Source organism: Phymastichus coffea, unplaced genomic scaffold (assembly GCF_024137745.1).
Source record: "Phymastichus coffea isolate CEN01 unplaced genomic scaffold, Cenicafe_Pcof_1.1 PCOF00100, whole genome shotgun sequence".
Taxonomy (NCBI): Eukaryota; Metazoa; Arthropoda; class Insecta; order Hymenoptera; family Eulophidae; genus Phymastichus; species Phymastichus coffea.
In genome coordinates this window covers 934596-962397 of record NW_026706911.1, presented here as the reverse complement: position 1 = coordinate 962397, position 27802 = coordinate 934596, and the positions used below count along the sequence as shown (strand labels likewise).

Here is a 27802-nt window from a genome sequence, read left to right as displayed (position 1 = left end):
GATATGGTAAAGCGCATAGGCGCGGTGATCGATGCTCGTATCGACGAAAACGCGTGCACGAGGAAGTGCGTTCGTCGCGCACGCGCGCACGAAAGAGAAAGAGAGAGAGAGAGAGAGAGAGAGAGAGAGAGAGATCAACGATCCTCGTCGATACGTACTCTGCACTCTCAGCATCCTTGCCGAGGTTTCCAAGCGCGAGCGAGAGAGTTGCAGTCGAGCGCGAGAGTGGCCGGACGGGACGGCATACCACCACCACTACCACCAGCACACGCTCGACCTCCTCCTCCTCCTCCTCCTCCTCCTCCTGCTCTTTCGCTCGGCGGGGCAAAAAGGAGAAGAAAAAAACAACGCTCACCTTCTAGCGCGGTTTGTTGCGGCGTTTCAGTCGAGTGCCGCGCGGCGGGCGGCCGGCATCACTAAGCCTCTTCTCCATGGCGCTGCCGCTATGAGGACGCTGTCGTTTGAGAATCTGCGTCGGCTCGTGGGTCGCCGCAAGGATCGCGAGCCCGAGCCGTCCTTCGAGCGCAGCGAGTCATTCAAACGCATCTCGATACGCAAGAGTTACCTGGACCGGGCGAAGAGACGCACGAGGCTCTCGCCCCCCGCGACTCAGCAGCAGCAGGCGCAACAGCAGCAGCAGCAGCAGCAGCAGCAACAGCAGCAAAAATCGACCGGTCGCGCCGTCGAAACCGAGCGAGCTTCGTCGGTGGTCGTCGTCGGGCCGACGATCGTTCACGTGCTGCACAGCACGGACGCCGGGGAGAAGAAGAGGGCGATTATCGAGGAAGACACCATCGTCTACGGGCAGTGGCTGACCGACGTGGACTCGTCGGGCAAGGTCGATTACGAGTACGACGCGCGCGCGTTCGCCAAACGCAACTACGCGCTGCCGAGGAAGATCAACAATGACGAGAGGAAGGTGTCCTCGGTGCTCATCGAGCTCGACAAGTCGCCGCAGCTGCCGCGCTCCAGGAAGCTCGACCAGCTCGACAGCGTCGTGAAAGAGTGCAATTGCGTGACCACGGTCAACATCAGCAGCAGCGACGAGCCCCCGGCGCAGGCGCCGCCGGTGCCGGCGCGCGAGGACGCGAAGAGCCGGGGCGTCGCGCCTAAAGCGGGCCCGGACAGGCATCTGGCGCCCAGCTCTATCAAAACGGACACGGCCTCGACGAGGGCCTCGGGTTTCAGTTTGTCGCTGTCGATTTCGCGGCTGACCACCGACATCAAGAAGAACGGACTGTTTCGTCGGCAGAAGCTGGTGAAGCCGGCGCCGAGTGTCAGTGCCGAGGGTTACTTCGAGAGGACAGCGGCAGCGTCGGCGTCGACGAGGAGGTCGAGGCGCAGCGCGGTGGGCAGCGCGAGGAGGCGCGTGGCCTACAACTCAAGGCGACGTACGATCAGGCAAGCAGCGAGCGTCGTCGTACCCGCGAGTCCGGTTTGGTTCGTGCCGCCCGAGAGGAGACGCTCGAATCGCCAGAAAGGCCGCGTCTGGAGGGAAGTCAGGTATCTGCCGCGAGACGGCGAGGTGGAGAACGACGACAGCAACAGCGACGAGTTCGACGACAAGAAGCTGCTGCTGTCCGGCGATTTCGAGGAGAGAGCCGAATCCGCTGCCAACTCCGCCAAGAAGCTCACGGACTCGAGCTCGACGACACTGGACTCCTCGTCTTTGAGCTGCTCCTCGCTGAAGCCAAAAATCAGTGACTTCAACGAGGACAAGATCTTCTACGAAGAGTACCGTGGCGTCAAATCAACCGGACGACCCGTAGAGCGCAATTACTTCGCGAGTTCGCAGTTTCTCGGCTTCGTTGCCGGCAAGCGCGGCAACAATAAAGATTCGTCGAGCCACAGCAGCAGCAGCAGCAGCAGCAGCAGCAGTAGTGAGGAACAAGGTGTATTGTTACTAGTGGAACAACCGCAAGACGAGAAGAAGACAGTTGTGTTAGTGTTGGGTGCTCATGGCGGCGTCGGCAAAGCGAGTAAAAAGCCGGAGCCGCGTAGACGACCGTTGAGGCGAAAGTCCCAGCTGAAGAACGCCGCGGCAGGATCGGCAGCGGTCAACAGGCAACCGGTTTACCTCGCGCGTCGACGATCCTCCCTGCGCAGGAGACCTACCAGTAAGTCGTGGGAGGCGGCGGCCCGGCAGTCCCCTATACCCATTAGAAAGCGACGCAGCCGCCAAGCCTATTAATCGACAACTCAGATTGCAACTCTCTCTCTCTCTCTTTCTCTCATGCTTGGGTTATGTGCGCGTCGGTCGGAAAAATTGGGGGAGCTTGGCGCGTGCGGGCGCTTGCTTCGGGGACAAGCAACGTCGGTCAAACATATGACGTGGCTTTTCTCGTTAAATTGCCTCGTGATTCGCCAAAGATCGATCGATCATTGCGAAATGCGAATGCGTTGATTCCGCCGCTCTCCTCTTGTCGCCGCATCGATGAATCGCGCTCGAGCCTGCGGACACACGGCGGCTATTCATAGGAACAGCTGTGACTCTCTTAATTAACCGTTAACGGCGTGACGCGAAAAAATTTCACGTGAATTACGTGACGCTGTTACGTTATAAAAATAAAAGGTTACGTCAAAAGGCGTCGACATGAAAATCCGGTCGAAAACCATCTTGTTTCTCTCACACGCGCGCGCGAGCAAGCAAGCAAAGAACAATAATAATTCTCAAGCGCCCCTCTAATCGTAATCCTCGCTTGCACGCGTCCAAGTGGAAGTCTGCGTGCATCTTATTGCACCAAAGTTTTCTTTTTTCCGAAGGTTGCGTGCGCTCGCGAGATTCATTTTTCTTTTCCGCGATTTGCCAACTCCGCGAACGCGTGACGGCACGAGAGATGCGCGCTTGTTCTCCTTTTCTTTTTTTTTCCCATTTTCGAAAGTTCCGCTATAGCAGGAAATGGCGCGATGGCGATGCGTTTCGGACGCGCGTGAAATCCAATGAAACGGAAAGTGGCATCGCCGGTAGCAAAGAAGCTGCGTATCGCAACGAGAACTTAGCAGGATTTCCGTGTGGATGTCCGAGTGAAACGTCGAAAGAGAAAAGAAACAAAAAAAAAAAAAAAGAAAAACAACGTAGGTGGTGCGAGTTCGTTGTTTCTTTTTATCAAGACTGGCTGCCTGGTCGTATAATTTCGCCCCGTTATTACGGGAATAATTGCATTAACGCCCGTGCGCTCGCTCGTACACGCGTTGCTTAACAGTATTGTTTAATTAATAAGCCAAGGTAAAGGAAAGGGTATACATATATGCATTATGCTTCTTATCGGTTACGACGGCATAATACAGGCAGCTGTATACGTATAAAGTAATTCCGGCTAAGCAAAAATCAAGGTTACGTAAGCTATCTGTACAGGCTTGTTCAATTCACGACAATAGATTGCGACTTTTATATGGCAGACGCTCACGTAACGGAGTCGTCGAGAGAGAATAAAGGACGCTCGATTTTTCGCATTACGGTCGGTAATGTTGATGCAAGCGTAGAAGCCTCCCCGACAAAAGTAATCAGGCAGGATTACATTCGCGAAAGGAGTAGCGAGCAGCCCAAGAGGTAATGGAGGGGAAGCTCCAGCGGAACAATTCTCTTCCGGGCATCTCAATCTCGATATGTATGTATATATAAATTTACGCGAGATATTCAGACGATAAAGGCGCGCGTGCGCACGCCTCGTGCCCGCGTACGCGTCTATGCACAGGCGTATCGCTAATAAAGCAAAATCCAGATCAATGCTCTCCGCGTTCTGTGTAGCTTTTACCGAGCGTAACTTTATGCGCCGGCATTAAATGTAAATATCGAGTGTACGGCTGCGGTTGAAATGCAAAGATGCGCCACGCGCTCGCGCCTGGATAGCTTTTGCGGCTACGAGACGACGCGAAGGCGAATGGGCACTCTTGTACCAGGAATTTCAGCGTTTATCGATTGCGATACGGGTGACCTCGTACTTTTTCGGCTTTATTTCGATCGCGACGGTTTTTGGTGGGAAATCTATGCGCTGGCTCGTAGGGGCCACGCCGGCGAACGGGACAGTTTCGAAATCGTTCATTCGTAAAATCCACACCACGGCCGGCTCAAGCCGCATTCGAAAACTTTCGCGCTTTCCGTTACTTTCCGGATTATTCTCGGATCGCGCGGCTGGCTCGCTCTTGTCCAATCCAATACCATTTGTCATGCGCAAGCTATAGGACCCATTCGTTTTCGTATCGTTCTCGCCGCCCCTCGTCGAGACATTCGCGACGTTCGGAAATCGATTTGTCGGCCATTACCGTCCGCTGACGACTTGTTAATCGAACGAGACAATGACCGTTCGTTCTAACGACGTTCCAAGAACAAACTACGTGCTTTGCCCCAGTCACGTCCATCTATCTATCCCCGCGACCGCGTGTCCGGAATTTCCTGCAATACACGCATGAAAAATCCCCTTGCCGACGAACAACGCAATCACACTCCAGTTATCGCTGTAGAAAAAAAGTCACAACAACCGTTACGTACATATATATAGGCGAGCGCATCGTATATATGATAAAATATCGCGTCGTTGTCCTGGATTGTTTTTCTTTTTTCTTTCTTTCATTTCGACGAAAACGCGCGAAGGACGTCGTCCCTCGTTGTCTGAACTACTTTCTACGTCACGTCTATCTCTTTTTACAGTTGAATCAAATTACGCGTGCGTTTGAATGAATCGCGCGACGCGACAAATGCATGGCATTTTCTTTATCGCGAACTGGCACAAACTTTCTTGCGATAGGAGTCGGCTTAGCGCGCGTGGAATTCCGCGTAAGGCTCCCCTCCGATTAAGCCGCGTTCGTCGTCGTGGATAGCTGAAACGTCAATTTGAAAAGAGTTAAAGAGAATTTTCGCGGCGCTCTAATCTTTATTGTTCGAAACCGCGCGTAGTGACGCGCTTCAGCGTGGAAAATGCCTTGGCAAATGTGACATAATCCGATAGTGTCCAGCTTCATTAATATTTGAATGCGACAGATGGAAACGCGCCCTGCGCACAAGCGCGATCGCTTTAATCCGAGAAAGCGGCTGCGCGCTATCGGAGAGAAAATAGCCTTTCTAGTTTTCAACCTATCAAGTGTACGCATGACACGCGTGCATACGCGTGAAAGTAAAGGCGACGCATTTATTTCTTTTTCTTTCCCACTCGATATTGTTTGAAAACACGAATTCGTTTTGATCTGTTCCAGGGGACATCACGCAAAAAGGCTACGAGAAGAAACGAACGCGACTACTCCAGCAGTATGCGTCGAAACAGCTCGGTGAGTTCTTTATTTGTTCGTGTACACATGTGAGCATCTCTTTCTAGTCTTTTCTCTCTCTCTCTCTCTCTCTCTCACTCCCCTGTACGTCTGAGCGTATATTACTCTCTGGTTCATGGCTTGTTGTTTGTAACTCTCTCAATGCAATTTGGTCATCTTCTCTTTTCTCGCTTTGTGTCTGTGCGCGATATGCTTCGTGTCGGCCGGGAGACGCGAACTACTTTCAAGCGCTAATTGCCGCTAAAACTGGTTTTTAATAAATCCCGACGGCGGGATGCATTTAGGCCAGGACGAACATCGAAAGCGCAATCGGGACACTCGATAATAATCGGCGTTGCGAGGCCGCTAGAACATTTTAGCGGATGCGCAAACCTTGACACCGCGACCGTCCCGTTTTCTTTCTCGAATCGGCGGCACTTCGTCATCGATGTGTTATATGACTAAGCAGCTCGCTATTTACATATCCATTATGCGTACTCATCCGCGATGAATAAAAAAAAAGAAAAAGGACAAAGCTCTTTTGCAATTGCGTTCTGAATATGACGAAGGAAAACAAGACACGGCTTATTACGGCAGCCTGTCTGCAATGCATAATAATATAATGCCACGACGAGACGCGAGCGTCTCGAAGAATGTTGGCGTGCCTATAGTTTTGCCGAGTCGAGCCGTTTTTTTTGTTCAAGTGGATCGTTTGTTGTCGCATTTTTGTTCTTTATTGAAATTCGATTTTACGCTTTTTTTTTAAACGCCGAGTAAGCAGCAAATTTACCTGGGAAATTTTAAGTGCGAAAGTTTAGGTCTTTCCTGCAATGTAAAGGCTCAAGTTTTACGATTAATACAGTTGGAGAATAAGTTTTGGATAAACCAATTCAAGTTTCGTTACTTTGACTGTAAAGAAAGTACATAATAGTTAATGAATGCCATCAATAAAAACCATATTATAATGGCACAGAACCAATAACTTTACATGCCATATCAAACAATCATTTGTAATTGTAAATAGCTGTTTTTTCATTGTCAAGCACCATCATGATATATTTTTATAATATATTTTTATAATCAACGAAAAATAAAACAGTGAGCTACGTTAAAGAAGTCGGCAGTTGAAAAACTCGTTGGCAATGTGTGTGTGCGCGCGTGGTGCCGAAGAAAAATGAGCTAGAATCTCGAGTGAAAAAGCGGAGCACAATCGCGTTAATTGAAAGATTTATGCAGAGGCAAATCTATTTACGTAACAGCCTCGGTGTCCTTGAAGAAAAACTATTTCGCCTCTTTTCCGTCTCCATTGGTTTCCTCTCGAATCAATCTACGCGTTTTGCGGTTTTCGTGCTCGTGGAACTGCGGAAATTTCTTCGCTTTCCATTGTACACCAGTCAAGAAACTTAAGGACTTTAACTGGCCTATATGTTAACTTTTGATGTGTGCCTTATAAAATAACCGAAGTATGAACACATTAATTCTCTCTCTTTTTATTATTAGCTTGCGCAAAATCGCGGCGTTACAGAATAAATTGTTACAATATACTCACTCGGACTCTAACGCGAGTTGTTACTTATTCAATTTTAATTTTGCCCACTCGAGTGCCACATAATGAGTGAACGAACGGTGCTGCAATTTAATACGTGCTTATTACAAATTACAATAGAAATACAATGTAGTCTCAGCAGTAAACTTTGAAAAAAAGCACACATACGTGAGCGCACGCGAGAGAAACAGTATGTACTGGAGATGCCGTTTGATTACGAGACACTGACACCTCTCGGCATAGAGAATTCTTCCATTTTCCAACGTACAATACGCGTTTAATTTGTTCTCTTCCATACTCCGATCCTACGTGAAAACAGCACTCGCACACGCGCATATGTCGTAATCGATGAGAAGCAGCACCGGCAACATTAAAATGCGCAAAGTGGTTGCGCAAAAAATTTTTGTCATGCCTCGTTGAACTTTTTGATATGAGCAACGGCGAAGGTAGAGGAGGAAGGAGACAATGATCTCTGGGCTTTCGAGGAGCGCAAAATGTTCGCCTCGCGAAAGTTCCTGCTGATTAATCACTCGTTTCTTATGCGCGCGGCGCTCGTGTGCGTGAAAGTGTGCGTAAGCGCTGAACACAACTGAAGTGCACAGCTTGAAATGTATGATCGACGCTAGTGCTGTATCCGCAACAATGTTTTCAATGTCATGATTATCATTTTTCGTTTGCAACGATCGATGTTACATTTGCACGACGTGCCGGAAAAGTTGCGCAACCGCGGGATCCGAGACGTATGCTTTCTCTCTCTAGTTGTAATTGAACGATACGATTTGTCTTCTGCGGTATACATGCACGCGCGAGCGAACGAATAAGGAAGAGAATGAAAATTTTTACGGCGATGCGTCGCGTTTAACGTTGTTAATTACGACAAAAAACGAGTAGCTGGGTCTAATTTAGCCACCACGATTCTCACGACATTATAATGCTTCTCGCGCACAAAAAAAGCGCACGCGCGTATCTTTCGCAACGAGAGTACTTTCCTTGCAAAGTGAAACCGCGCTCTTTTAAAATGCATTGTAAATAATTAAAAGAGCGAAGTACAAAAAACAATCGAAGAGCGCGGTTAATTATCAGCGATTTATTCGTAAAAATGTTGCATGACATGGGTGATGAAAAAAAAAAAAAAAAAAAAAACGAAGCGCACAATGTAAAATATTGCACAATCCGTTGCGTGTGTAAATTCGAAACGTATATTGAAAAATTTTGTGAAGCCCCCTCCCCCAGTAACTGTAGTAGTACGTACGTTTGCACATTAAATTTTCACTTTACACGTCGTTTCCTCTAATTGGCATCCACGATTGCGTTTTCTTTTATTTCACATTCGACAATCTCATCGTCAAATGAAATCATCACGGTAAGACAACTCGAAGCGCCAACGTCACTTATGCGCAGATCGCTCGCAAAAGGAGAAGAGCCAAATGTGCTATAACTGGGCAGAGAGGCCGGGCAGCCGTTCGTCGGCTGAAAACTCGTCGCCAGCATCTGGCTTCGCAGAAAACTGCAGGCTGCGCTCGAGCTTTTAACAGTAGGGGACATCGACGAGTGACGTGCCGCTGACTTTTAACTACGGGCCAGTCGCGGCGCAGCGCTCGCGCGATTTCTTGTTCGCGCGCGCGCCGGCGAAAGAGCGAAATTGCGTTTGCGCGCCGGCGGGCGCGTCGGCAAGAAAAACAATTTGGTAAAGCCTCGATAACAGCCAACGGTTGCCGAGCGCGAAGAGCGGCGTTGCGCGCGCCCCCATCGATCGAGGAAGAGCAATAAATTAAAGCGGCGCGCGGCGCAAAATAGTTGTGTAAAAATAATCATCGTTTAAAGATAATGCGCGAGCTCGGCCCGAGCGAGAACCTATAATAAAGTTAAATGGTTTCCCTTGAAATTCCATCGTAAAAGGTTGCCTTCGAACCGCCTGTCCAATTGATCTTGCCCTCCCTTTTTTCTTCCATACCAAAACGATAATTGCAGGCGCGCGTACGAATGTTTAATCAAAGATTGCCAATCCTTCCGCGAATGCACATTCGCGCTCCGAAAACTAGTCCCTTTCTCAGCGAGACAGCGGCAATCGCAATCAGACCGTGTATAAATGTACGCGCATATCGCGTATGCAAAGCGCGAGCATCGAGGCTCGTTAGAAAGAAGGGCGCGCGCGCGGCGTTGGAAAAATCGCGCCGACGAAAATGCACGGCGATCGGCGCGATCGATCCATTCTCGATCTCTCTTCCCTCTTTACCGCTCGATTTCTCGAGAAACCGGATTCGCGCGTGCGTTCGCGTTTTATCGACGGTCGCTCGAAGCTCGACGCGTAGGACGAGGCGCTCTCCGCGCTTGTATACGCATTCGAGTGGCTTCAATTGCGCGCGAAATACAGGCGCGAAGAGCAAAGGCGTCGGACGTCTCAATTTGAGCCAGGAGGCAAGCGGTGTCGTCGCGTTGGCCGACGAACGGCGAGCTTTATGTTTACTTTTAAAGGCAACAGTTTCGCCGTCTGCTTTTCAAGCCGCGGTACATAATGCGCCATCGGCGGATCAAGGCATGCAATTAGCTTTTTACGGTCACTCGCGGGCCAGCGGCTGCGAGCCTCTGCTCTCTCTCTCTCTCTCTCTCTCTCTCTCTCTCTCTCTCTCTCTCTCTCTCTCTCTCTCTCTCTCTCTCTCTCTCTCTCTCTCTCTCTCTGCAAGTCAAGGCGCCTTCTTCCCATTCGGCCGGCGCGCTTTTGCGTAACGCGCGCGAGTCGCTCTCTCGATCGAAGAAACACGAGGAAAAGAAAGCGCCGATCCAGATAGATTTCGGCCTCCGTGTGGTCGCGCGAGCCGGCCGACATCATCCGAGCTGTGCCGCGGAAGACGCGCGATGGCTTCCGTCGTCGCCACTTTGAGTTTGAGCACTCGTTTGAGAAAGGTCAGCCCATCGATCGCCATTGTTCGCTGATAGCAATGCGATCGTGCGATTGGCGAGCGGACGAGCAATTTGTCGCGGGGAGATCCGAAGGCCAATTACTCGTCTGGCGTCCTCCCGCGAGCGTTCTTACGAAAAAACAAAGCGCCACGAGCTGTTGCGCGCGCCGCGCGCTGCACAGTGCCATTTTATCCGAGAGAGCGATCGTTACGTTGACGCGATCGCAGGCTCCCTTTCATATCACGACGGAGCGCCGGCTGCTCGCTCGTGCCAACAAAGTGAAATATGCACGGATCCGCAGTTCTGCTTCTGAATAGTATCGGGAGTATCGGAACCTATTAAATTGTAGCTGGGCCGGATGATTGATTTACGATAACGGACCGGCTGTTGAGGAATCGTTAAAAACCGCGTGCACTGCCGTTTTCCACGTACGCCAATAGCTGCGACTTTCTTCGCGCTCGCGTCGCGTCCTCGAAATCTCCAGCGAGTGAATAAACGAGCGACGCTTGTCAATTGCAAAGGGCCGCCCGAAAAACCAATCAATCGGATATAAGCCCACAGGAGAGGAGAGAAACACGCAATCGGCATTCCCGAGAGTCACAAAGCAGCGGAGAGTTAGAGGCATGCGCGTCACGTATATATCTATAGTCGAAGAAGAGAGAGAGAGAGAGGGAGAGAGCGCGAGCTCTATAATACGCTGGCGGCGGCTAACTGCACCTAGACACGCGGAAGAGCCTTTTACATAAGCCGATCCCGAGGCGCGATGCACCCAACCACCGACTCGCGATTTTTCGCGGCCGTCTCTTCCCATAGCTGCCGCTTGCTACCTTTCACTCGCTACATGTGGGAAAAGCCTATCCAGTTTCAGCAAGGAAGAAAACACCTCGCGAAGCTGCGACTTTTCCTCGATGGACGCGCAGTCAAGGTTAGGCGTGCGTCGCTGTAGGCCTCTTCGTACGCGCCTCGGCATCGCGAGGAGCCAATCCGCGGCCTTCCGGCCAGCCTCGCGCACTCGAGACGAGGGAAGAGAGCGAGCTTACTTCCTCGATCTCTCGGATTCCGCTCGCTCGACAGCAGCGTGGCCTCGTCAAGCGTGCCGATTGCCCGACTCCTCGGACTACAGTTCTTTCTTTTTTCAAAATCCAGTCGCCCCCGTTCGACGCAACAACGCCATGAACCAGAGCTTTTCCTCTGATTTCTACTGATTTGCTGCAACTGCTTGCGCATACGTATAATAACGACGGTGGGCGCTGTGTCTATTTAACTGCGTGCTTATAAATGAACTAATACTTTTCTACGCAAACAACTGGCTCTCTGATGTCTTAATGCTTACGTGACCCGACACTCCAATCACAATTATTGTTATTATTCTCTTGTATGGCTGGCCTGTTATTTATACTCTTTGCGTAACAAAGCCGCGAAAAAGTATTTGATAGTTATTGTTTTTTTTATTTTGGCGGGTCAGTTTTAGAAAATGAGGGCAACGTTACGCTAATGCGCAAGCTTATTTTTTGCAGTTGCGCGATGAATATAAAAATGTTTTTTTTGTTATTCACAGTTTTCCTACGCGCAAAACAGACGTACAATTGATATTTCCGTCGGAGAGAAACAAAATTAAAAAAAGAAAAAATACAATCGTTCAGTAAACTCAATGCAGCGACGAACGCACAGCAACAAAGTGCTGCAGCGCGCAACTGATAATCTCGGGGCTTTTCGTCCGGATTCCACAGCTTCTTTCTTTCGCTCGAGCCGATCTGGAAAACGTCTGTATAGAGCCGTCAGTCGTATGCGCTGATAAATGATACGCGCCGCTGAGAAATATCTTCCCCTACCTTCGAGCGAGTTTGCAAATTGTGTCACAATCTCTCGCATGTCGACTATCTCGGAGCTGTCGGGGCTACTTAATTTCACTGCATCGGCGTATTTTGACAAATAAATTAGCCGCTCGTTCGCCACTATTTTTATTTGTATCAACGTTGCCGACGATACAAAAAACGTATTTCGTTAATGCATGCAAATGCAAAGTGTTCTTTAGATCGCGCGGGTTTCGCTGTGTCGTGCAAGTTCCCCCCCCCCCCCCCCCCCCCCCCCCCCCCCAAGTGTATATAAATCGAGCTTACCGATTGTCATCAACGAAATAAAGTTTTTTCTCGTCATAACATTGTGTGTGTTTGCCTTTTTTTTTATTTTTTGCCCGAACAAACGAAGCAGCTTGTACATCAACGAACGCGAAATGCCATTTAGAAAGTTTATAAAAAGAACATGTATATTGGGGCTAATAGGAAGCGGTAATAACGGAAGCACTGGCGGAGGTTTGGAGAAGATGAATTTCGGCAGTGGCAGTGGTGGCAGTGCTGGTGGTGGTGGTATTGGCGGAAGACCTCAACCAAGGGCTCGACGTACTCAACGTCGAGTCACTCACTCCGAGAAACGCTATCACTCAGGTAGACATTGTCAGCCTGTGTGTCTGTTGTTCGATTATTAGCGACTTGTCTTTTGTTGCGAATAGAGAACAAAAAATTCACTCGGTGTCTTGCTGTATTTTTTCGATAATCAAGCTAATTGGCAATCCCGATTGAGTTTTGCGAATCATTAGTATGTCGCATGGTTTTTTTTTGTTTCCGTGCACACTAGGCTATATAGTCAATTAATTTATTTGTGTATATGATTGAGCTTCGTGTCGTGTACGTAATTAATCTATCTTATATATGTGTTGTACCATCATTTGTCTTATTGAGTTATTAATTGCAATTGTGCGTTATTACACAACCGAGGAAAAAAAATGGACGAACCAATTTTTTTTTTCTGTAGACAACGACAACACGATCACAGACAAATGCACACTCTTAGAAATCAATTAGTGGCCGAGATGGAAAAAAGAGCAGCAAGCATCGTCCTAATTGAAGCACAGACTTGCGCAATTGCAGAGTCGTCTCGAGTCATTTAGCCAAAAGAAAATCGTGCTTCGATTAGCATATTCGCGAACGGAGCGCCATATAAAGCGGTCGCTCGCCGTGCAAAGTTATTAGACGACCGAGAGTACTACCATACATACCCACACTATTGCTTGCATATCGAAAAAAAAAAGAAAGAAAAACGCGCATCTGCGAAAGAAAAGTCATATCTCTACTCGTGTCTTTTATATTACGCTATAGCCGTACGAGATGATGAGAATACCCCCCTCCGCTCTTTGTTATTTGTTTTCAGCTGCGCTTTTACTTCTTTTTTTACTCGCTCTCCTCTCTGGCAAGGCTTTCTTCTATATCATCTCCGTACACTGGGTGTAAAACACCTCTGCCGGTTCTTCTTTTTCTAGGCATTTTCTTCTCTTTGGCTTTCATACTCCATGCATTTTATTGTCGGCTCTGCTTCTTTTATTTATCTTCTTTATGTTATTAACAATTATCTTTCATTTTACCTCATTTATTATTTTATCATTATTTTTAATTATTATTCAATTATTTGTTTATTTGGCTTTATTGGATTTCGTTCGATTTTTAGGAAACGCTTGTGATTCGATTTACGCTGCTTAATTTTGTTATTCGCATTTTTTTTTAAACTTAAAGATATTCACTACATTTTTTTGTGCACTCTACCGTTTTGTTTTTTATTTGGTCCCTATGGTTATATTTGACAAACGACCGAACCGGAATTTCCGTATTTTCATACAAGAATAATAAGAACGGCAAAATGTCATTCCAAAAATTTTAATTTTTGCAAAAAAAAATATTTTAAACCGCAAAAGACACTAGTAAGATGCATAATTCAGGCTAACACAATTTCGGGTAATAAAAAAAAAAAGAAAAAATCGGTACTAGACTTTACCTTGAAATAGAACATAATCTCAATCGCGAAAAAGCCAAAAAAAAAGGGAAATAGTTAGGACGGCATAGTAGAAGCAAAAAACACGAGATAAATGTGGGTTGTTATTGCATGGCCTATAGGGGGCCGGCCTATGGTCAATTCATCGGCCTCGACCGGCGTCAGCAGCAGCAACAACAATAACCACCATAGCGGCGGCAACCTGCACGTCGTCGGCCCCGGCAACACGAATTCGGCGGCCAAGAGACGCGGCAACCGCAGGCTCACGCGCAATGAGAGTCGCTATCATTCCGGTGAGTACACGCACACAGACAGCAACGACAAGAATAAACCGACACCTCTCATTACGTTAGGTATATACCCTTTTGTGGTTTCCCTTGCGGCGCATTTTCTTTTTTTTACGACCACGACGAAACAGTTTGCCCCTTCATCGTTTTCCTCTTAATCTTTTTTTACGTCAATTGTCCATCTTTTTTGGTGTTTATATTTGTATTCTATATGTATCTTTCCGTGATTACTGTGTACCGACATATTCTGTTATTTGAATTCGTACTCGGTGTGAATGCCTAAACGAGTGAGCTTTTTTATGATCGTATCTATTTAAAATCAGCTGTGTGTTGTAATAACTATACATATATATTCCTATATTTTTTCCTGTGCTTTTTTTATGTCGTTGCACACGAGTACATTGAAAAACCATAAATTTCAGGTTGCGCCTTAGCACACCAGTAGATTTACGATGCGCCGCTCCGAAAATTCTTTGCAAGACCGCGACGTGTGTTTTCAGTCGAAAAATGGCGTTATAGCCGCGCACAAATTTCCTTTAAAGCTGAGTGTTCCCGAACGCACCTTCGAGACATTGGCTCTCAGAGAAAAGAGCGCATTGGCCAAACATACGAGTTTGGGTGACGCGGAGGGTATAACAGATGCTGCGGCGTTACGCAATCGCGGCAGCGCACACAAGTGACGCGTCACACAAAAGTCGTCGATCTGGCCAAAAACAGAGAAGCGCATTGCAAAAGCGTGCGTGTACGCACGCGCGTCTCACGGCCTTTAACGGGGAGCGCAATTACACAGGCAAACATCCAGTCGCGCTAATTGAACTTTTGCGCAACTCTCACCTGCTCCGAAGATCCTCGCAGCCTTATTTTATCTCTCTCACTCTCTCTCTCTCTCTCTCTCTCTCTCTCTCTCTCTTTCCCTCTCTCTCTTTGCGCTGCCACTGATTTATTTTAAGGTCGACGCTTCGTTTAAAGCGAACAATGCAGAGTGATTTGTTTTTTCTCTCGAGAAGTTGCGTGCTGCGATGCGCGGGGGAGCTCGCTGAACGCTTGTACGACCGTCGGCCGAGGAGGGGTAATCCCGAAAAGCGCAGTCGACGCGTCGTTGTCAGTGCCGTGTAATTCGTTGTAGCCGGGCTCCCCGTCAGAACCACGCAGATGTGTTTATCTGCGCACGAGCATCGCTAATTTTTAAATCATTCGACAAGCGCATGAAATTACAGCCCGCTGATTGACTTATCGGCGCAGCGTCGAAAGCAAACAGAGAAGTGTAACCGTGCGGTTATGCGGCTCATTCTCGGCGATCACATGATTAGCCAAAGAATCCTCGTGCACATCTGACTTCTCCACTTGACGCTCCAACTATTCGATAATTGCAAAGTAATCGTCGTCTATTAATAATGGATAATCGACTTGGATCGACCGACAGTTATTTACAGAATGCCCCATTGTATAATGAGAAATATCCAGTTGGTCAATGCGCATGCACATTCCACGTCAACATCTGTAAAATACTTGCAGATATTGAATGTAGGTCAGACGTTAAAGCTGGATAGAGCGAGGCGATCGTTATAATTGTGTCGTTCCGCGTCGATGCGCGCTAAAGGTAACTACCGCGTGCGAGCCTCTGAAATCTATCGGCGAAACCAGTCTTGGAAAACATGACAATCTGAAAAGTACGCGCGCGCGAGAAGGAATGTCGGGAGAGCGGCATTCCTCTCGCGGAAAGTGAGAGTGTGCGTGCATATGTACGCGTGCTGCCGCCGACGCCGCAGCCGCCGAGAGAAAGAGAGACAAAGGACGAAAATTCGCGCGTAGGCAGCGAAAGTCGCTCGCCCGAGAAAGGTCGCGAGAGTATACGGGTTTCGCAACGTCGCCCGACGCCAGTCTCGCGGCTGCGGTCGCGAACGCCCCGTGAGCGAGGATCGATAGCGCGCCGGGCTGCAATTATACGTATAATACCGCGGTGTTTCTCGATCGCCGCGGAAGGATGTTACGCGACGCCGACGGAGGACAATTCCGCGCTCTGCACTCCGATCGTCGGTAAACGATGCGTGCCACCTTGTTTTTTTTTTCTTCTCGCTCTAGCGATATAATTTTCACTTTCTTCTGTAAAACAATATAAGATTTTGAAATTCTCTGACGTAATACGTCCTCTCCGCATAATTTTGCTAATGAAGTCGACTGTAGCGTTTGCGACAGTAACTCTTCTTTTTTCCATTCGTAGATAACCAACCTCAAAGACTATCATAAACGACTTCATTATATGGAGCTGTTTTTTTTTCATCTTCTGCCTCGCCGAGCGTAGACAGTAGCAATTTCTTGCCAGGAAAAGCCGTGCAATAAACTAAACTCATGCGAAAAGTGTCATAATTTCCAGCGGCTAATAGATACGCCCGTATGTAGGTCATGTCGTTTTAATGCGTTTTTGCACGCTCGCATGCATTGGCAAGCGGAAAATCGACGGCAAATTGGAAATAATACGCGCCGCGGCATTTCGCAAACGCATTTCTAATGTGCGAAAATCTGCACCGTGACACAAGCTCTACTTGAAAGTTTCACGCGGCGAGGACGTCGTCGCTCTTTCTTCACTTCAATTTAGAATTGCCGACTCTCGCTTCAAATCAATCTGTTGCTTCAAATTGAAACCTACCGCTGTACACGGTCATACAAATCAAAAATAAAACAGTGAAAACTGACGTACATCTCAATTTGATTAACATTCGTATTGCGACAGTGCATATGCATTCATGCTCATAAATTAAAGCTTTCGACGTTCTTCTTTTTTTGTCGCCAAACGATAAATTATGATCTGCGTATTGTATTTTATATTGCATCGTACATTTATGTTTCGTATCTTATAGAATAATACGTTGGTATAGCCGACTGCCGCTTATTTTTACCTTATTTTATATATGCATTGCCAGTAGCCTTATTTCTGAAAAAAATGCGAATTTGCAATTCATAAATACTTCACTGCTTTTAAACGAAATAATTTATTGTCGTAAGAGGGTACGACGATACACAAAATGAAACATTAAACGTCTTGTTATAATGCAGACTGCAGCAATTTATCAGACAAAATTAAGTCAAGATGTTATGGTGATATTAAAATAATACACCGCTATTCCAATTTTGCAATTAGTCGCGTACACAAATCAATTTTCCGAAAATTGAGAACATTTTTCTAGTAATAATCAATTTTATTCTTGAATTAAGAGTCTTTTTCATTGAGATAAAGGAAATTTTTCTGTAATTCAAAAACTATATTACATTTCAAAAACGCGGCAAATTTTTGGTCGCGAGCGGAGTAACAAAAATATGAAAACTCTTTAAAGTAAAAATACCAAAGAAATCATGGATTCATAATACTTGGCAGGCTCTAATGAAGTTGCCATGAGAAATAAATCGCTTGAACGCGAATGTACGCAAACTAATAAAAATCATTGACCCGTCCGACAGAGGTGCGCCAAGAAGCAGTGCAACAGGCATTGGCAGCGATGCAGAGTCGACCAAAGCCCTCGTTACCAATGCCATCGAAGCGAACGTCGGTGATGGCACGTAGTCCGGACCGTCAGCAGCAGCAGAGGATCAGCTCGAACGTAGCGGGCGACTCGAGCAGCGACGAAGACAGCATAGCCACGGAGGAATCACCGGGTGCTGGTGGTCCGACTGGGACTGGCTTATCGGATACAAGTAGTACGGGCTCGGCGAGGGACACGCCGCCACCACCGAGACCGCCTGCGAGAAGGCCGCCAGCCGACATCACCGACATCGCCGAGTACACTCCACACTCCTACTGCAATCTCGTGCAGCCCCCCGATGTCACGCACACCACCACGCAGTCGAGAAGACCGGCAGGTAAGGCAATTTTCTTTTTTTATGTCGTCGCTCGCTCGTCGCTTGTCGGCTGACAACTTTGCTCTCCGCAGGCGCAGACAGAGTTAACAGGTATCACGTAGTCGAGGAGAACAACACAGGTACGACAGGCAGATGGAAGGTGTCGGCGAAGATCCAGCAGTTGCTGAACACTCTGAAGAGACCTAAGCGTAGGCCACTGCCCGAGTTCTACGAGGACGACGACATCGAGCTAGAAATCGCGGCGAATCCGAAAGATCCGAATGCCCCGAAGCCCGAGGGTGGAACGATGACGCCGGCTGTCGGCGAATCGCTGTCTGTGCCTTCTGGATTGCCGAGATCCGTCGAAGCTGCCATTCAAAGGTCAGTCGGGTGTGATTCTATCGCTGGCTGCTGAAAAATCAGTTGCGCGGTCGTTACCATCCCTGTCGACTCTCGTTTATCGCCGTTGTTTAACTTTTAATTTTGGCGAGAACGACATTAAAGAGACGCAAAACCGGTTTTACTCCCCGCCCCCTCCCGCGCCCCATATTGCCATTTCAGTTTCAGACAGCGCGAACAATAACGTTGATCACAGTTCGAATGTGAAGCACTTGAATGCGTACCTGTGTAAAAAAGGAGAGCGAGCGTACACATGAGAAAATGAAATTGCAGGTACGGCACGTCGTCGTACAAAGCGCCGGCGGCAACGGTACTGGACCCGAACGGCAAGCTGTGCGTGACGCTGACCTACGGCAAGCTGCTGAGTCGCTCATACAAGATAGCCTACACGCTGCTGAACAAAGCCCTCAGTCGTATAGTTGGCGAATGCTGCCTCAAGCCCGGCGATCGAATCGCGCTGGTTTACCCCAACGACGACCCGATAAACTTCATTTGCGCGTTCTACGGCTGCCTGCAGGCTGGCATCGTGCCGGTGCCCATCGAGGTGCCGCTCACGCGACGAGACGCCGGCTCGCAACAGATTGGCTTCCTTCTCGGTAGCTGCGGCATACAGGTAAATTACAGGACACTTCGTGCTACTACTCGACTGCTTGATCGTCGCCTACGACTCGCGCTTTTTTGCCAGATAATTCTACCTCTCTTTGCTTTAAGGATACTTATCTCTCTCGTGGTATGATGAGAGCCTTCTTGAATGGGTGATTTAAGTCGCAATTAAAAAGTCATGTTAACGCAGCTGCGACTGAGAAATCACAAATTTATATTTCCTTGAAGTTACGCTAAGTCAAATCTTGATTTTTACAGTTACACAAGATTTACTGTTTGCTATTTATAAACTGATAGAAAATCAACTCGTAGTCATGCTTGCAAGTGCAAATCTATTTATTTGATAGTGAGCTTATCGTCATTTTCATAATTAATAATTGAGCGCTCGAACACTGGTGAATGCACTGCGTAGGGATTTGTTCTTGCGCGTGATGCAAGAAAAAACTGAGATAGCATTATACCGACAAACAAGGCGGGGAAAAAAGCGGAACTCATAAGAAAAACCAAACGCTTATATCAATAAGCAAATAAAACCAAGCATACGATGCTTCCAAATTTTTAGGTGGCACTAACGAGCGAAGCGTGTCTGAAAAATCTGCCAAAGACAAGCGCGGGCGAAGTAGTCGCATTCAAGGGTTGGCCAAAGCTCCATTGGTTTGTAACCGAGCATCTGGGCAAAACGCCCAAAGACTGGATGCCACCGTCAAGATTGACGGACGACACGCCGGCCTACATCGAGTACACCACCGACAAGGATGGCTCGGTGATGGGTGTCACCGTCACGCGGGCTGCCATGCTTGCTCACTGCCGTGCACTCACTCAGGTGTGTACTTATTTTTCCGTGTGAGGGCAATGTCAGCAGTCTTTTGTAACTCACTTGAGAATAATGTTTCGACGATTTAATGTACATTTTTGCACTTAAAATATACATTCAGCTTTTCTTAGTACGTATAGCTAGGCTTCTAAGATAGCTAATCGTTTGTTTGCTAATGACATAAGAAACATCCCAAAAAATACTTGATGATAGTCATTCAAGTTTAACACGTTACTCAATGTCAATGTCAATAAAAAAACTGAAACTATATGCCAAGTATACAAATTATGAAAGAGATAATAGATACTTTTCTTCGATTCCACAGGCCTGCGGCTACACCGAAGGCGAAAATGCAGTATGCGTGTTGGACTTTAAACGCGAGGTTGGCCTATGGCATAGCACACTGTCAGCAATTCTCAACGGTATGCACGTGATCTTCATCCCATACGCCTTGATGAAGGTGAATCCTGCGAGCTGGATGCAAATGATAACCAAACACAGAGCCAGTGTGGCAGTGGTGAAGTCACGAGATCTACATTGGGGTTTACTAGCAACGAAGGATCACAAAGATATATCGCTGTCAACGTTGCGATTGTTACTCGTAGCGGATGGAGCAAATCCATGGTCATTGTCATCGTGCGACCAATTCCTCTCGGTCTTCCAGTCAAAAGGCTTGCGACCTGATGCTGTGTGTCCATGTGCTTCATCAAGTGAAGCTCTTACTGTCTCTGTCAGGAGGCCAGGTAGAGCTGGAGTTAATGCTACTGGTAGAGGTGTACTCAGCATGTCTGGACTGAGCTATGGAGTTGTCAGAGTCGATCAGGAGAATTCACTTACGTCACTCACACTGCAAGACTGTGGACAAGTCATGCCAGGAAGTAAGTTTTTTCAACTTTCTTTTTGGTAATTATGAAACAAATGACTGATTACATTACTCATCTTTCTAGGTATCGTCGTCGTGATAAAAATGGAAGGCCCACCACTAGTCTGTAAAACCGATGAAGTCGGCGAGATCTGCGTACATAGCTCGTGTACTGCTACACAATATTGGGGCCTACAAGGTCTCACCAACAACAACTTCAAAGTAGTACCGCTCCAAGTCGAAGGTCAACAACTCGGTGATGCCGAGTATGTTCGTTCTGGATTACTTGGTTTTCTCGGTCCTGGCAACCTTGTCTTTGTTTGTGGTTCACGAGATGGCCTCATGACTGTCACTGGTCGAAAACACAACGCAGATGATATCATCGCTACAGTCTTGGCAGTTGAGCCTATGAAATTTATCTACCGCGGAAGAATCGCTGTTTTCAGTGTAAGAGTACTAAGAGATGAGCGAATATGCGTTGTTGCCGAGCAGCGTCCTGACTGTAGTGAAGAAGAGGTATCGGCATTGTTAAATATGATTAATTTGTAAAAGTCGTGATTGGTATTAATTTGGAATTTTGCTCGAAATCTATAGAGTTTTCAATGGATGTCCCGAGTACTGCAAGCAGTCGACTCGATTCACGCAGTGGGTATCTACTGCTTGGCCTTAGTACCACCCAACTACCTCCCAAAGACTCCACTTGGTGGCATTCACTTATCCGAGACGAAGAGGCGTTTCCTCGAGGGTACGCTGCACCCGGCCAACGTGCTACTCTGCCCACATACCTGTGTCACTAATCTGCCAAAGCCACGTGAGATTCATTCGGGTAAGTCAACCAACGCTAAAGCTCAAATCGGAATGAATGGGCATTGTCGAGTGAATGACGCATAGCATTTCTTCAGTTGTTTAGCTTACTTAGTATCTCATATCTTAAAGCGATTGTCATTTTTTGATACTTCGTGCGCAAAGTGCGTCTTTCTTGCACGCTCTGCAGAAAACGTGCGTTGAAAATCGCACTTTCCACACGTCGTATAAAAAAATACGGTACGGCGCATGTTCGGAAAAGAATTTCTCGTCTCGTGTACCTTTCTACCCTCGTTTCGCTCGGGCGTAAACGCCACACGAGATAAGAATCTACTTTCCCGCACTTGAATCGTAATGTACTATTTTGTTTGAAGTGATTGAATCTTATCATTTTTTGAACTTACATAGCAATGTTTTATGTTAGAGGCTGATAGTATTCTCTGTGTATTTGGCAGTTGTGAGCAATCGTAGTGCTGGAAATTTGTATATTTAGAAGACTAAGATGTTTGATATAGTGCCTTTATACGCTCACGGCTGAACTCGTCTATATATGTGTGGTTTTGAAAAGAATGGCTTGCAATAGTCCTGCACTATTACATCATGTACTTTGAACACTTGAATAAAACGAGGATCATTCTTTTGAAAACTATCGCAATGTTTTACGAATGAATATGGCTTATATAATTCTTATCAATTGGTTGATCAATGCGTCTTGTCATAGTCATTTTCATACGCAAAGCATCTGCATTATGCTCTTGTTTCATTATAAGTGTTTCGCAAACTTTCATTTATTCAATGTACAAAACATATAAAAAACCATAAATCATTGCTGTCTCGATACACATAATTCTATAGCGACATTGATTTAAACTTGTCCTTTTGAAAGCGTTAGAATTTAATGATATTGATATGACAGTCTGAGATTTGCGGATACTAAGGCTTAATTTTCTGAGTGATATGAGAGTGAATGGAATTTAGAGAGCAGACTTGCTGATTTTTGAGTAGTACAAAATTTGACAATAAAAAATAAAAAAAACTTTTTTGGCCCTGGTGATCGAATCCAATACGATGGCTCTTAGTAGAAGCGATCGTGGGCGATGACGCAGGATTATGTGACAATACTTCGAACAGCTATTACAGTTTTACATTCATATATACTTTGCTCATTTGTTGATTGACCTTCTTCCTTGCTCGTTTACACCTGTACCTACCACACAATTCTTTCAAAATTTAGTCGGTAATTGTTGAATTTCTATGTATTTCTATTTGTTTCTCTTTTATTTTTTGTTTTTCTCTTCACATAAATTTCGGTTGCCTCTTTCTTTTGGCTGAGTTCGTAATAAACCCCGAGTCTTTACAAGCTGTGCATCCAGGGCTACTCTCACAGTATATCATTTCGAGCACTTCTTTATTGCGTCGATAAGTTGGAAAAATTAACTGTCGTAAATAACATCGACTTAATTTTTTTTAACTAATCCACGTGATTAAAAGTACACAAATGAAATACGCGCGAGTTTCCGCACGATCACAGTGTCGCACCTCATAATTCAACATAACGACATTAACGCAAATACAAACCTGCGAGCAACGGCTGATCACCATGAATAATAAAAAAAAAGAGTGGCTAGAAGTCATGGTCGCCGTGAAAATGATGGTTCGAATAAAAGTAAAAGTTAAGCCCACGGTTTCTCCGGCCTCAGTCAGAGGAGAGTCAAGTGCAGCTGCTCTTCTAAAAAAAGAGAATTTTGAGCGTTTGCGTTGGTTTACTAACGTCATGGTCGCGGGGCGTGTAGCGGGGGATTCTGTTTCAGATGTTGGTCCAGCCAGTGTCATGGTAGGTAACATAGTTCAGGGTAATCGACTTGCTTCTGCTCAGGGCAGAGATATGGGTGTCCTGGATGAGGACAGTGATAATGCCAAGAAGGTAAGAGATGAACAAACATTAACATTTGGTACGACTCGTACTAACAAGAAGTCCGCGCTTTGCAGTATCAATTCATCTCGGAGATTTTGCGATGGCGAGCAGTCGGCACCTCGGATCATGTGATATTTACCTCACTGAACTCGAAAGGCGCGGTAGCATCCTCACTGTCATGTTCGCAATTGCACAAGAAAGCCGAGCGCATCGGCAACCTTCTGCTCGATCGTGGTAGAATCAATACTGGCGATCACGTGGCTTTACTCTTCCCACCTGGTACCGATCTCATTTGCGCCTTCTACGGCTGCCTCTACGTCGGCGCCGTACCCGTCACCATTCGTCCTCCTCATCCACAAAATCTACAAACCACACTGCCTACTGTACGCATGATCGCCGATGTTAGCAAGTCCGTGCTCATTCTGACCAATCAGAATATTTTGAAGCTGCTCAAATCCAAGGTAAATCGTAGATCTTCTCAAGAGAGATCACTTGAATTTGTATTGATCAATCGTTCTCATTTACAGGAGGCCAACAACGTTGTTGAAGTTAAGAGTTGGCCAACGATCCTTGACATGGATGACATGCCAAAGAAGAAACTTCCAGTTTTGTACCGGGCGCCGACCGCAGAGATGCTTGCCTATTTAGATTTTAGCGTATCGACCACTGGCATGTTAGCCGGTATTAAAATGTCCCACGCAGCTGTGACTTCCCTCTGCCGCTCAATGAAGCTCGCTTGCGAACTGTATCCATCGCGTCACATAGCACTTTGCTTAGATCCCTACTCGGGATTGGGTTTTGCTCTGTGGTGTTTAAGCAGTATCTACAGTGGACACCATTCTATTTTGATACCTCCTTCGGAAGTAAGTACTTTTACCTTTTAATTTATGAAACAGTTAACTTGATTTGATGAAACAAATTGTTCGGCTCATAGGTTGAAGCCAATCCGGCACTTTGGCTTTCGGCAGTAAGTCACTCGAGGGTTCGCGATACCTTCTGCTCTTACGGCGTTATGGAACTTTGTACAAAGGGCCTTGGATCCTCAGTTCATGCCTTAAAAGCACGTGGCGTGAGTCTCGCTTGCGTGAGAACTTGTGTCGTGGTGGCTGAAGAAAGACCAAGAATAGCACTAACCACTAGCTTCAGCAAACTTTTCTCATCTCTCGGTTTGAGTCCTCGTGCAGTGTCTACATCGTTTGGTTGCAGAGTCAATACGGCCATATGTTTGCAGGTTCGTGTACTATTAATTGTGCATTTTATGCATTCAAGTTTGATAACATTGTAACGTGTGATAAACAAATTTCTAGGGTGCGTCAAGTCCAGAACCATCGACGGTATACGTAGACCTTCGAGCATTGCGCAACGATCGCGTATCACTTGTCGAGCGAGGCTCGCCACACTCGCTGTGCTTAATGGAATCGGGTAAATTGCTGCCAGGTGTGAAAGTGATAATCGCCAATCCCGAAACCAAAGGTCAATGTGGCGACTCGCACTTGGGTGAAATCTGGGTACAATCGCCACACAACGCAAGTGGCTATTTTACCATCTATGGCGATGAAAGCGATTACGCGGATCACTTCAACGCTCGACTCGTAACCGGTAATACCGGCGAAGTCTATGCGCGTACTGGTTACCTTGGGTTCCTCAGGCGTACGGAATGCGTGCAACAAAACACAGGACCCGACGTGCCTGGTGATAACAGTTCAGCATTGGAAGTCGACGTAACTCACGGAGATTCGGAGCTGCACGATGCAGTATTCGTTGTTGGAGCTCTGGACGAAGCAATATTACTGAGAGGCATGAGGTATCATCCTATTGATATCGAGAATAGCGTCATGAGATGCCACAAAAAGATTGCCGAGTGGTAAGTTTCCTTTGTAGTATTAATTTACAGCTCAATTTAAATTATGAGTTTATAACTTTTTGATTTGAAGAATGAACTCTCTATTTTTAATTCTTAACATAACATTGAATTATAATAAAAATATCATTTTTTTCATTGCAGCGCCGTATTTACGTGGACAAATCTTCTAGTAGTGGTAGTAGAACTTGACGGTAGCGAAACTGAAGCATTAGACCTGGTCGCTCTGGTGACAAGCGCAGTGCTGGAGGAACACCACCTTGTTGTTGGCGTAGTAGTGGTAGTAGATCCAGGTGTCGTGCCAATAAACTCGCGCGGCGAGAAACAACGAATGCACCTTCGTGATGGCTTCCTAGCCGATCAACTTGACCCCATCTACGTGGCATACAATATGTAAACGAGCTTTATCGTGACAAATGTGGCAGCAACTAAGAAAAAAGTATCGCACAAGGTTATGTTGTCGAACTTGTTTCGTTCATTTATCCGTTCGTATTATTTATTTCGATGATTTACGTAGTTACTGTACGTAATGAATAGTGTCTTTCTGTTTAATTTTTGTTTGTTCGTTGTCTGTAAAGATAATGTCGCGAATAGTTTTATATGTTTTATGACACTTCATGTTATCACATGTTTTTTTGAAAAATCTATTAAATACCAGTTTTCAAATAACAAAATGGCGATAAATTTTTCTCTTCTTTTCAAACAATTGTATAGAAATTTGCATTTTTTATCTTAGGTAATTATGACAATTAGTGATATAGTACTAAGAGCTTATACAGCTATCGTTATTTATATTGAATGTTGATAATCAGTCTATTTCCAGCTAAACATAATTTTACTATTCACGCTGTACTGGTAAATCAAATTTTTTTTTCAACGGTGCTCAAAGCTTTCTATTATAACTAAATTTGAACTGTTAAAATTACTTATCACGTACATCGACTCGCACATTATAACTTTCTCCACTTTGAAGAGCCAGTGACAATCTTATATTTTTTTATTACAACCTAATTTATATACTCTGCATTTTACGTTTAGTATCAATTGTAATGATACTTAACGCAAAATTTTTTTGACAATTTACATACGCCATTTTGTTTTCAACTATATAAAACTATTTTAACATAACCACTGTTTCTGAATGGCATGTACATTTATTAATAGGATTATTTAATAAGTTTTATTTAATAAAACAGGCATGGCTAAACATTTTCAAAGGCTTTACAACGATGAGAAAGACCTCATGACATTTTATCTCCTTTTTCATAGTGCAACCACCGTACAAAAACTTTTGATTTATCCGTTATCTCAAAAGTTATAATCGCAGATAAATAAATACTTTATGTATAATTAGGTCGTGTCAAAGACGAATTAGCATTTTTTATTTTGTTGTGTAATTTAGAACCGTGCCATTATGTAATTTTTCTTTGTATATTCGGCGTCATATTATGTTATCATTTCTGTTATTCAGTGCAGGCATTTTCTTTTCGAATCGTTGATTTTGTATGTGTATGCCTGTGTAACTGCTAATGAAAACGTCCTGATTAAGCGAAAAACACTTAAAAATAAAAAAAAATCAAGTAACTATCAGATCGTGAGTAAATACACCTTACTTCTCAAATTTTACGCAAAAAAAAATTCCAGAAAAAATTATTTTAAATACTAAATGATAAAAAATAATGTACAACTTTGAAAGAGATAAGAGAACATTTTTGAAAAAAATATACTGAAAGTGAATTGATCTTTTTAAAGTGCTTACTTCATGGTAACTTAATCAAGATATACTATTTATATGAAAGCACAGTAAAATTTTTATATCTTATATAATGCAGTCAAGTCTTGTTGGCATCACTAGAAAATGACATGATTATTCGAGATGTGTTAGTTACCCATCAGAAAGGAAAGGACAATTTTTTAAAGTTATAATCGCTCCCATTTTCAAGATCGCTTTGATCTCATAGTTCGTATCAATAGATTTCACTTTTGACTAGACGAAAAAGTGAAATTACCCGATATCCGTTAGAGTTTTGTAATAATTGACGTTTTATAAATCGGAGTCAGTATATTTCTATAGGTACATTTGTGGAGGACACTCGACCAATACGAAGATCGAATTTCATTGTGCAGTCCAACCTCCAACGTATGAGCCGAGCATGCGTGAGAGTCGTTTTGTGTTAAATCTGATGAAATATTGCTACATCATTATAATTTTTTAGGAGTTATAAAATTAAGTGCATAAGTAGATGCTAATTATTTATGTTAGTGAATCGTGCTATTTATTGATAAAATTGATTATTAAAGTCTTCTAGAGAAAGAGAATGTTTTTAAATATTGAGCTAAATGATGTTGAAGACAAAGTTGCAGCGTGTGATCGATTTAATGCAGAATGACTCACGATTGAATCATCGAACCGCATCTGTCAATACTGTATAATGGCATTGTCAGATGCGCCGATATTTGGTTGTAAAATGTATAAATGTTGATACTCTAGTAGTAGTGATAATGTGGAATACTTGTCATTCTGATTACGTTAAATAAACTTAGGTCCAGGCAGGTATCTGTTGCATGTCGCAGGCCGAAGGGCGTTTTATTAGTTTCTCCGTGGTGGTTTGATTTGATGAGAGACAGCAGTGAGAAAAATAAAGAGAGAGAGAGAGAGAGAGAGAGAGAGAGAGAGAGAGAGAGAAATAAAGTGAATGAGCCAAGTGCCGTGTATATATTATTAAGATTATTCGAGTCGTAGAGGTTTATTGTTTGCCGATAAGGTACGACCATAGATTGTATTCTGAGCGTAAGCTAAATATAATATTGCGAATGAATTACGTACTAATAATTAATTGTCACTTATTGCATAGCGTTTAAAAAGCCGTCAAACTAATATGTTATTTGATTCAGAAGCGCGCAATATATTAT

General features: G+C 45.3%; 1 protein-coding gene across 4 annotated transcripts; it reads left to right on the top strand.

The window, feature by feature from the left end:
• The first annotated feature begins 380 nt into the window (after nucleotides 1-380).
• Nucleotides 381-27802, top strand: LOC131670098 (disco-interacting protein 2 homolog A). Of its 4 annotated transcripts, none has more exons than XM_058945462.1 (17): nucleotides 381-2117; nucleotides 5191-5262; nucleotides 11971-12132; nucleotides 13633-13803; nucleotides 17254-17652; nucleotides 17724-18012; nucleotides 18304-18643; nucleotides 19196-19456; nucleotides 19773-20325; nucleotides 20395-20825; nucleotides 20904-21120; nucleotides 22925-23037; nucleotides 23103-23489; nucleotides 23556-23891; nucleotides 23963-24259; nucleotides 24336-24892; nucleotides 25034-27802. In XM_058945462.1, exons 1-17 carry the CDS (start codon nucleotides 446-448, stop codon nucleotides 25284-25286), a joined length of 6510 nt encoding a protein of 2169 aa, XP_058801445.1. In that variant the 5' UTR covers nucleotides 381-445; the 3' UTR covers nucleotides 25287-27802. The 4 variants fall into 4 exon arrangements, with proteins under 4 accessions (XP_058801445.1, XP_058801444.1, XP_058801443.1 ...); XM_058945461.1 differs by having other exon boundaries at nucleotides 20904-21135; XM_058945460.1 differs by having other exon boundaries at nucleotides 20904-21135; nucleotides 22907-23037.